Source organism: Spinacia oleracea, chromosome 4 (assembly GCF_020520425.1).
Source record: "Spinacia oleracea cultivar Varoflay chromosome 4, BTI_SOV_V1, whole genome shotgun sequence".
Classification (NCBI taxonomy): domain Eukaryota; kingdom Viridiplantae; phylum Streptophyta; class Magnoliopsida; order Caryophyllales; family Amaranthaceae; genus Spinacia; species Spinacia oleracea.
This window is the reverse complement of record NC_079490.1, coordinates 12,008,534-12,019,069: the sequence shown is the minus strand read 5'-3', so window position 1 is coordinate 12,019,069 and position 10,536 is coordinate 12,008,534. Positions and strand designations below refer to the sequence as shown.

General features: G+C 33.5%; 1 protein-coding gene across 1 annotated transcript; it reads left to right on the top strand.

Annotated features, from left to right (window-relative positions):
- The first annotated feature begins 7,851 nt into the window (after nucleotides 1-7,851).
- Nucleotides 7,852-9,138, top strand: LOC130471323 (uncharacterized). Its single transcript, XM_056841377.1, has one exon. The coding sequence runs from the start codon at nucleotides 7,852-7,854 to the stop codon at nucleotides 9,136-9,138; it is 1,287 nt and encodes a 428-aa protein (XP_056697355.1).
- Nucleotides 9,139-10,536: the final 1,398 nt, after the last annotated feature.

Sequence of the window (10,536 nt, the reverse complement as noted above, 5' to 3'; positions counted from 1 at the left end):
GAGTGAGATGATGTGGAAGAAGTTATATGAATTAAATGGTGAATTGATTTTGAATGAGGAGATGAATTGTGGTGTTAAAGCTATAAAATAATTTGTGAAAGAACAGAAGAAAAAATTGAAAAAAAAAGTAAATTAACGGAAGAAAGATGGGATGACACGTGTCATCTAATGAACCACGGTCTTCCTTTTTATTTACTACGTATTGATATGAATTTTTAAGTTGGTGTACAAATCATTGCTAAATGATGGCTCAAACTGATAAATATGTGTGTTATTATTTCCGTCACTTTAATTTATGGTCACTTTTATCCTTGGTCAGGGATTCAGGGTCACTTTTTCTCTTGAATAACTAGTATTTGGGTCCGGACGATGCCCCGAAATATTATGTGAATAAGAATTAATTATTATTTGCTTTAATTAAACGGTTTTTTCATGAAATGCCCCTGAGGTTTGAAAAAACGCACCAAATACCCTCGCGTGTTTCAATTCACATAATATACCCCTATTTTTTTCCAAGTTTGCACCAAATACCCCTAAACCGACCTTCCGTTAGTCCTCCGTTAAGTCGTGTTTATAATTCACAATATACCCCTTTTTATAAACTTAATTCATAATATACACCTATTTGTAAACTAAGTTGCACTAAATATCAAAACTGCCTTTTTTTTTTTTTTTTTTTCTTTTCTCTCCATCCCTTCCTTCTGTTTTCCTGATCCATTTTCTCCGGTGCACTCCATTGTTCTACAACCGCCAAAATAAGAATCAATGTGCAAACAATCAAATTCGAAAAATCAATTACTTCCATTCACAATAATCGCCCACAAATTGGACTGAGATTGGAGAAACAATAAGGGCGGACTCAGAGAAGTACATACGGAATTGAGCTACTTAAAACACAAAGGCTGCAAAAATTGAGCCACTTTATCAAAGATATTCAGATCAACAACACTTACAACAACACTTACAGGGAATTCCTTAACTAAGTGCTTCATACTATCTTAGTAATAAGTTGGAAATCCTAGAATTAGAATTCGATTCTGGAAATCCACCACCATAATCAATGTCTGCTTCTACATTGACTCCCAATTTTCTTCAAACAGTCTCCGCTCAATTTTACTCACTCTCTCAATTCCCAACACCCTCAACTTCTTGAATTTCATTCAATCGCAAATCAAAACACCCAATTTCGTCAAAATCATCTTCAATTGATTCTTTATCCGGGTTATCGGGTTTAGCCGAGGGTGTGTATGTTGGTAGCTTGGCAAAGCTATCTTCTGAGGGAATTGTAAAAAGAGTGTTTGAATTTGTGTCAAATTTTGAAGGTGATTTGTTTTGGTCTCTTAATGGGGTTGGTGCTCCTGATTTGATTGTTGTTTATGTGCCTGAAGGGTGCCGGGTTGATGGCCCGTTGCACTTGAGGTATTGCTCCGTGGCAGGGTAAAAATGGCCGGAGCGGCACACAATGGATTGGCCAGTTCATCATTTGAGAAACCTAAATCCTTAATTCCTTCGAATTTTACCCTAATACCTTTGTTAAGATCAGAAGCAAGAACACGAGGATCACGTATCACCAATTCCTCCAAGTCTCCAACTGGGTTTTTGAGAATCCATTTTTCTCGAAGAATTCAAGAATTAATCCAGATTTTTCGAATTTCCTGCTGGGTTTGAGCAACAGTGGTTTCCAATCTTTGGAAAGTTTGGAAGGAGCGTCGCCAGAAATGGAGGAGATGGAGAGTTGACTGGGTCACTGAATCGACGGTGCAACCGAGGATGTTGAACCCTGGGCCGAGATCGGCCTCCGCCGGCGACCAGAGAGCGGAAATCGGAAGCCGTCGGCGACTAGAGAGCAGGAGGAAGAACATCTGAGAGGAGAGAGAAAGAGAAAGAATTTGAGATTTTTTTTTTTTGGAATTTATGTCGAAAAACATGTATTAAGGGCAAAATAGTAAAACGCCACTAACGGCAGACTAACGTCTGTTAACTGAAGGTGCATCTCATGAACAGTACGGAAAAATAGGGGTATATTATGTGATTCAAAATAAGCGAGGGTATTTGGTGCGTTTTTGCAAACCTCGGGGGCATTTCATGAAAAAACCGTTAATTAAATCGGTTTTTTCATGAAATGCCCCTGAGGTTTGAAAAAACGCACCAAATACCCTCGCGTGTTTCAATTCACATAATATACCCCTATTTTTTTCCAAGTTTGCACCAAATACCCCTAAACCGACCTTCCGTTAGTCCTCCGTTAAGTCGTGTTTATAATTCACAATATACCCCTTTTTATAAACTTAATTCATAATATACACCTATTTGTAAACTAAGTTGCACTAAATATCAAAACTGCCTTTTTTTTTTTCTTTTCTCTCCATCCCTTCCTTCTGTTTTCCTGATCCATTTTCTCCGGTGCACTCCATTGTTCTACAACCGCCAAAATAAGAATCAATGTGCAAACAATCAAATTCGAAAAATCAATTACTTCCATTCACAATAATCGCCCACAAATTGGACTGAGATTGGAGAAACAATAACGGCGGACTCAGAGAAGTACATACGGAATTGAGCTACTTAAAACACAAAGGCTGCAAAAATTGAGCCACTTTATCAAAGATATTCAGATCAACAACACTTACAACAACACTTACAGGGAATTCCTTAACTAAGTGCTTCATACTATCTTAGTAATAAGTTGGAAATCCTAGAATTAGAATTCGATTCTGGAAATCCACCACCATAATCAATGTCTGCTTCTACATTGACTCCCAATTTTCTTCAAACAGTCTCCGCTCAATTTTACTCACTCTCTCAATTCCCAACACCCTCAACTTCTTGAATTTCATTCAATCGCAAATCAAAACACCCAATTTCGTCAAAATCATCTTCAATTGATTCTTTATCCGGGTTATCGGGTTTAGCCGAGGGTGTGTATGTTGGTAGCTTGGCAAAGCTATCTTCTGAGGGAATTGTAAAAAGAGTGTTTGAATTTGTGTCAAATTTTGAAGGTGATTTGTTTTGGTCTCTTAATGGGGTTGGTGCTCCTGATTTGATTGTTGTTTATGTGCCTGAAGGGTGCCGGGTTGATGGCCCGTTGCACTTGAGGTATTGCTCCGTGGCAGGGTAAAAATGGCCGGAGCGGCACACAATGGATTGGCCAGTTCATCATTTGAGAAACCTAAATCCTTAATTCCTTCGAATTTTACCCTAATACCTTTGTTAAGATCAGAAGCAAGAACACGAGGATCACGTATCACCAATTCCTCCAAGTCTCCAACTGGGTTTTTGAGAATCCATTTTTCTCGAAGAATTCAAGAATTAATCCAGATTTTTCGAATTTCCTGCTGGGTTTGAGCAACAGTGGTTTCCAATCTTTGGAAAGTTTGGAAGGAGCGTCGCCAGAAATGGAGGAGATGGAGAGTTGACTGGGTCACTGAATCGACGGTGCAACCGAGGATGTTGAACCCTGGGCCGAGATCGGCCTCCGCCGGCGACCAGAGAGCGGAAATCGGAAGCCGTCGGCGACTAGAGAGCAGGAGGAAGAACATCTGAGAGGAGAGAGAAAGAGAAAGAATTTGAGATTTTTTTTTTTTGGAATTTATGTCGAAAAACATGTATTAAGGGCAAAATAGTAAAACGCCACTAACGGTAGACTAACGTCTGTTAACTGAAGGTGCATCTCATGAACAGTACGGAAAAATAGGGGTATATTATGTGATTCAAAATACGCGAGGGTATTTGGTGCGTTTTTGCAAACCTCGGGGGCATTTCATGAAAAAACCGTTAATTAAATTATGTCTTAATGTTTTCACAAGATAATTTTCCAGTATTATATTAATATATTTTGCAAAGATAACACGTGAAATATCATAGCTCAATTGGATAACGTTCTAGTTTGAAATAGGAGATCACATGTTTGAATCTTATGCAAACCATATTTCTCATTTTTTAAATGAAAGTAGATTAATAGCATATTAGCATGGATATATGGATTGAGGGAGGGCGTCACGTGACATGTAGGCCTTTATAAGGTTATTTTTTCAATTCGATAATTTCTTTTGAACAGTAGAGTTACTTTTATCCTTAACCTGTATCACTTTTATCCTTAATTAAGTTCTCATTATTAATTTTTTTTACTAAAATGATGTTATGTGTAAAGCACCTTATTATATACAGTAAATTATTTTGCACCGAAATGAAAGGGTCACACAATACCTTTAAGAAATTTATAGGGATGGAAGATGGCACGTCGTACTCCTGTCCGACCCAAGGCATTGCACATTTGTAACTTCAAACAAATATTATCAATCTATCTATATATTATACTAAAATAGAGGAAATCAATGTGGTGATGACAAATGTCACTCATTGATTGGCCTCTCTTGTAGATATAAAAAAATTAAAAAATAAAATAATATACTTGATTCTATAATTATTTTGTTAACATTTACCTCAAAAATATATTTGATTCTCTTTTCCGTAAAATAAAAAACAGATTTCATTCTATACATAAGGAATACATTTTTAAATTATATACTGTATCTTTTCTATATTTGGTAACAAATATAATCAATATAAAATTATCTTTTTATTAAAAATTAATCTACTATACGAAGTACTTTATGATTTTTATAAAAAATCAAGAGTAGTCTACTTATTTGTATTTCGTACTTACATAATTCAAACACAAATAAATATATTAGAAAATCAATCAAGTATGAATAAGAGTGTATAAAAAATTACAATAGTACTAACTCTATAACATTTTAACAGCTAAATGCGATCATTATAAAAATTTAAGAGAAGCCTACTTATTTGTGTTTCGTACTTCTATAATTCGAACACAAATAACTTATAAAAGCAATCAAGTATGAATAAGAGTGTATAAAAAATTACAATAATACGTACTCTATAACATTTTAACAGCTAAATGCGATCATTATAAAAAGGCATTGTACTATTTTATACATAGTATATTTACCAACTAAATGAGATAATTATAACCGTCATTGATTGTACTACTTTGTACATAGTATATTTAACAACTAAATTTAATAATTATCACCGCAATTGATAGTAATATTTTACTACTTTAAAAAAATTATGTAACTTCTTTAAATATGAGCAAAAATTGTGTAATTTAATCTATATACTACTTTACTACGTAATTCCTAAATTTTTTAGATGCAACTATTTGATTTTTACACTGGCTATTATATTCACACATACCTCAACTTTTTCTGTTTTTTGGTGATTATTAATACTTTATGATGAACATAGTCATGTATTCCTTAGCTTTTTATTGGATTTGTCTAAATATTTACATAATACTATCATTTTTTTTTAATAATTTTTATTAATTGATAATTAAAGATATTAATTGTTGAAATTATTTACTAATAAACGTGGAAATAAAAGTGGTTTATCCAAAAAAAAATGGAAGAAGTAGTAAACAAGAAAACATGACTAACACATAGTCCTCTCTACCTAAAAAAGCTCCTCCAAATATTTTAGTCCAAACAATTGACTTATGTTTTAGTCGACTTTTAACAAACATCTGTATATGAATTGCTATATTAAAAGAGACGCAAAATGATGTAGAGCTGACAACTATCGCTCTAATTTGTCTCTTTTAAAATATTGGTAACTAACCTATGATAAAATAATTAATATACTTTAAATATATTTTACCTAAAATCTTCTAATCGATTATGGTATAATCGATTATACTACGAATTACTTATTTACCCATGTCAATAAATTTCTTAATATAAATCTATATACTCCGTACTATACTAAAAAAGTGGCAAATGATGTAGAGATGACAAATGTTGCTCTCTGATTTGCCTCTCTTATACCATAAATAATAATTAATTGTAAGTATTATCAAGTTTCGCTTAGAAATTGTGTCATTTCCTGAGTACATATATGTTCGAACATTCCTTTGATCGTTTATTATTGGAGAAATCGACCATAATAATCCCAACTTTGATATGTCTTCTTTTATTAATCCCAACCATGAGTTATTTTTTAATAATACAAACTTTAGGGGTAATTCGCTTTTAATGTGTCAAAACCGGAAACAACCTACTAGACATGTAAAAGTTTTCATGTGTTAATTTTTTATTTGTCTATTTTTAGTAAAAAATAAAATAAAATAAAATAAACTGATTCATCTAAAAAAGCAACAATATCCTATATTCCATTAAAGTAACTCAAGTTAGTTTGATTTATTGTCACTTATTACGAAGTACGAAGTATTTTACTATCAATGCTGGGAATCAGATACCATTAGATTGCTAAAGAACTTCTTCTTTTCCATTTTATAATTGCAATTTCACTGGAAATGAATAATGAGTAGTGTAATAGATGTTGCAGGAATTGCGAATGGGACGTTTGATGTGGTAGTTTCTTACTTAATTAGAAGGAAGATGCAACTTTAATCTAATAACAGAGTATTTTTTTTTACGCAAAAAATATTTATTCAATTTTGTTATTTATCCTACTTCCAAACTTTTTTTTTATACTTGATGTTTGTTGGAATTTCCTGGATTTTTTTTATTTTTGATTAAGATGGTATTTTCACTTTTCAGTTGGAACTACAAAAAAAAAAACTATAGTACTTGCAAGTTTAATGGAGAAGGATAGTTTTGGGAGGAGATAGAGGAGAGCATGGTGATGGGGTATTGGGATTGTGGTGTGAGACTATGAGTTGAAGCTTTAATAGAAGAAAGAGGGTAGATAACGGAAAGGGAGATTTTAAAAAAACCAAGTTAACAAAGGAATTTTTGACATGTTTGAAAGGTTATAAGTCATTTAGGATTGTCAAAAGAGAATGACTTCTAAAGTTTGGATGATTGAAAAATAAATCATAGTTGGGATTAATAAAAGCAAACCGCACAAAGTTGGTATTATTAGAATCGATTATTCCCTTATTATTTGTTATCCAATCAAAATCTTTGCATACAATTTCTGATCGATAAACGATATAGAAAATCTTATAATAGTTTAACTTGAACTATCAATTATATATATTATTTATAATACTGTCAACTTTTTAAGAATTTGTGTCATGTAATGAATACGGTATGCATAACAAAAGTTAACAATTGATTTAATGTATTTAACAAGGTTGTCTCAAATATTTTATAGGCCCTTTGTTAACTAACAAAATGAGCCCACTAGCCATATAATTTCTTTAATACGAAGCCTATACTTAATCTTAAATATAAAAAATAACTTTTACCACATTCTCATTATCGTAATGTCTTTGGAGCATAGATAAAAATTTATTCACCAATATTATTGAAGTCTTAAGAGCATGTTGATTGAAAGAGCATGTTGATTGAAATTTTGACTAATATATTGTAATCAACTATGTCCAAAATCAATCTAAAACTTACTGAGGAGGAAATCAGAGATCTATCCATCATGATTTCAATAGAGGAAGTTAGACATAATCTCTTTTCTATGGACCCTATTAAAACCCCTGGCCCGGATGGTATCCAACCAATTTTCTTCCAAAAACACTGGAACAATCTGGGAACAACCATTTATGATTTTTGTGTTTCCTGTTTTAGGAGTGGTTCAGTTCCTAAGGAGATCAATAAGTCCTATATAGCCCTAATTCCGAAAATTGCTAATCCATCCCTTATTACGGAATTTAGGCCCATAGGGCTTTGTAACACTATTTATAAATTAATCACAAAAATAATTTCTTCTAGAATCAAGTCTATTTTAAATCGGATTATTAGTCCTTTGCAATCTAGTTTTATCAAGGGACGAGGAATAGAGGATAATGTTATTTTGGTCAAAGAAATGGCTCATCATTTTCATAAAGCAAAAAAGAGGAATAAAATTATGGCGTTAAAATTGGATATTACGAAAGCTTATGATAGCTTAGAATGGGATTTCATAAGAGAAACTTTATTGTTTTTTGACTTCCCAAACCTTCTCATTAATCTGATCATGTCTTGTATTACCTCGTCTTCTATTTCCGTTCTTTGGAATGGAGAAATTTGTGATCCTTTCACTCCTTCCAGGGGAATTAGGCAAGGGGATCCTCTTTCTTCTTATATTTTTGTCCTTTGTTTGGATAGACTTTCTACTATGATTGAGGATTTGGTTAATCAGGGTCATTGGAAACCTATAGCTTTGACCAAAAATATTAAAATTTCTCATGTTTTTTATGCGGATGACGTTTTTCTTTTTAGTAATGCTTCGGTGGATAATATGAATGTAGTAATGTCTTTATTGGAACAATTTGGGAATATGTCAGGGTTAAAATTAAGTCTCACCAAATCAACTCTTATTTTTCCTAAATCCCTTAATCATAATATAAGAAGAGACATAGCTGGTAATTATGGCATTAAGATTTCTTCCTCTTTTGGTAAATATTTGGGGGTGGATATTAGACCTCATAAGCTAAGAATTAATAATTACAAAGGTCTGTTGGATAAAACGATGGATAGAATAAGAGGTTGGCAAGCTAAGCTTTTGAATATGGCTGGACGTTGTACTTTAATTAGATCAGTTCTTAGCTCTTTTCCTCTTTATGCCATGCAAACTTCTCTAATTCCTTCCAACATTACCTATGCTATTGAAAAATGTTGTAGAAAATTTCTTTGGAACAAGGTGGATAGAAGTAATTATATGGCAAGATTAGCTTGGGATAAAGTTACTCTTCCTACTAATGTTGGAGGGTTGGGAATTAGAAGATTGAAGGATTGGAATCTGGCGTTTATGGCAAAACTAGGATGGACTATTCTTGATAAACCAGATAAATTGTGGGTAAGAATTTTAAAGGAGAAGTATCTAAAGAATTCAAACCTTTTAAACTCTATGCCTAACTACAATCAATCTCCCTTATGGAGAGATATCCTTAGGGGCAATCATATTCTTCAAAAGGGTTTAATCATAGGAATTGGTAATGGTAGGAACACTTCTATTTGGTATCATCATTGGGTAGGGGAAGCACCTCTTTATACCCTTGAGGATATTAAAATTCCAGAGTTGAAAGCCCATTGGTTTGTCAATAGAATCATTAGAAATGGAAAGTGGTATCTTGATGAGATTCAACATCTTCTTCCTACTCATATTAAGGATCTTATTCTAGCTTACCCCCTTTCAAATAATATGGATGAATAGGATTTTATAAGATGGAAATACTCAAAAAATGGTGATTTTGATATTAAATCTGCTTATCATATTCAATTGCATGATCCTTCTCCTACTTCTTTTCCTAGCTTTCCTTGGAAAACTATCTGGAAAATAAAATGTCCTTACAAATACAAAATGCTTCTTTGGAATTGCTGTCATGAAATATTACCAGTAGCTGCTATTTTAAATCAAAGAATTCCAAATATTAGCCCTATCTGCTCTAGGTGCCAACAGCAAAAAGAGGATCACTTACATCTTTTTAGGGATTGCCCCCAATCTAGTGTTCTGTGGTCCTTCATTTTTTAGAGGGTTTGGAACACTGAACATTTCCAGTTCTGTGCTTTTTATAATTCAAGTTAGAAGGATTGGATTCATTTCAATCTCCATAATTCTGCTTCTTGGAAAGTTATTTTTATTGTTGCTATTTGGCATATTTGGATCTCTAGAAACAAAGCTGTTTTTGATCTCAAAATGAAAAGTGCTTTCTCTCTTTATAACTCTTTCTTTATAGACTGGAACTCTACTAACTTGGCTTTGCAGGGTAAAAGTACAGATATCAAAACGAATCTTCCCCCTATTAGGAAGCAGTGGATGCCACCTTTGGAAGGATATATGAAACTAAATATTGATGGTGCTTGGAAATCAGAAAATGTGGCAGGAGGAGGAGGTGTATTCAGAAGGCACACTGGCTCCTGGTTTGTTGGGTTCTCTACTAAATTTAGGGTTCATTCTCCTTTGGCTTCTGAACTCTATGCTTTGAGAGAGGGCCTAAAAATTGCAAAGAACTTCTTAATTGATAAGTTAGAAGTTGAAACAGATGCTTTGAATCTTAAGCTCCTTCTTGATAAGGTGAAAGATCATACTCATCATGAATTGGGTCCGGTTCTTCGAGAGGTTACTCAGCTTTTGGGAGAAAACTGGATCATTAGTTTCTCTCACATTCCAAAGACCTATAATAGAGTTGCTCATGCTTTGGCAGCTCACTCTTTGATTATGGTGGTGCAACATAAGCTTCACTACATCATTCCATCTTGTGCAAAAGAGGAATATGAAGGGGATTTTGAAAAAGCAAATCCAGCATATGCTGAGGAGATGAGAAGAAATGCCCGGGATCAAGTTCGGGCAATGTGCAATGCAAGAAAAGAAAATGCAGCAAAAAACAACAATATAGCTCAGACTTCTTCAGCTACAGAAATTGTATTCGGTTCCATAGTCTCTACTATCAAACAGGTGATGCAGGATAAGGATTCAGGAAAGGTTGGAAGCAATACTGATAAGGGTAAAGGAAAGGCTTTTGTTCCATTTGTTGTTGGTAGTTCAACAATTCCAAAGGATATAGAAATTGTTGAAGTTGAAGACGATGAGGAGATCAATTCTGTCACCAAC

What these genes read in the sequence shown, in the direction of transcription:
- LOC130471323 (XM_056841377.1), top strand. Translation starts at nt 7,852, where the DNA reads ATGGCGTTAAAATTGGATATTACGAAAGCTTATGATAGCTTAGAATGG.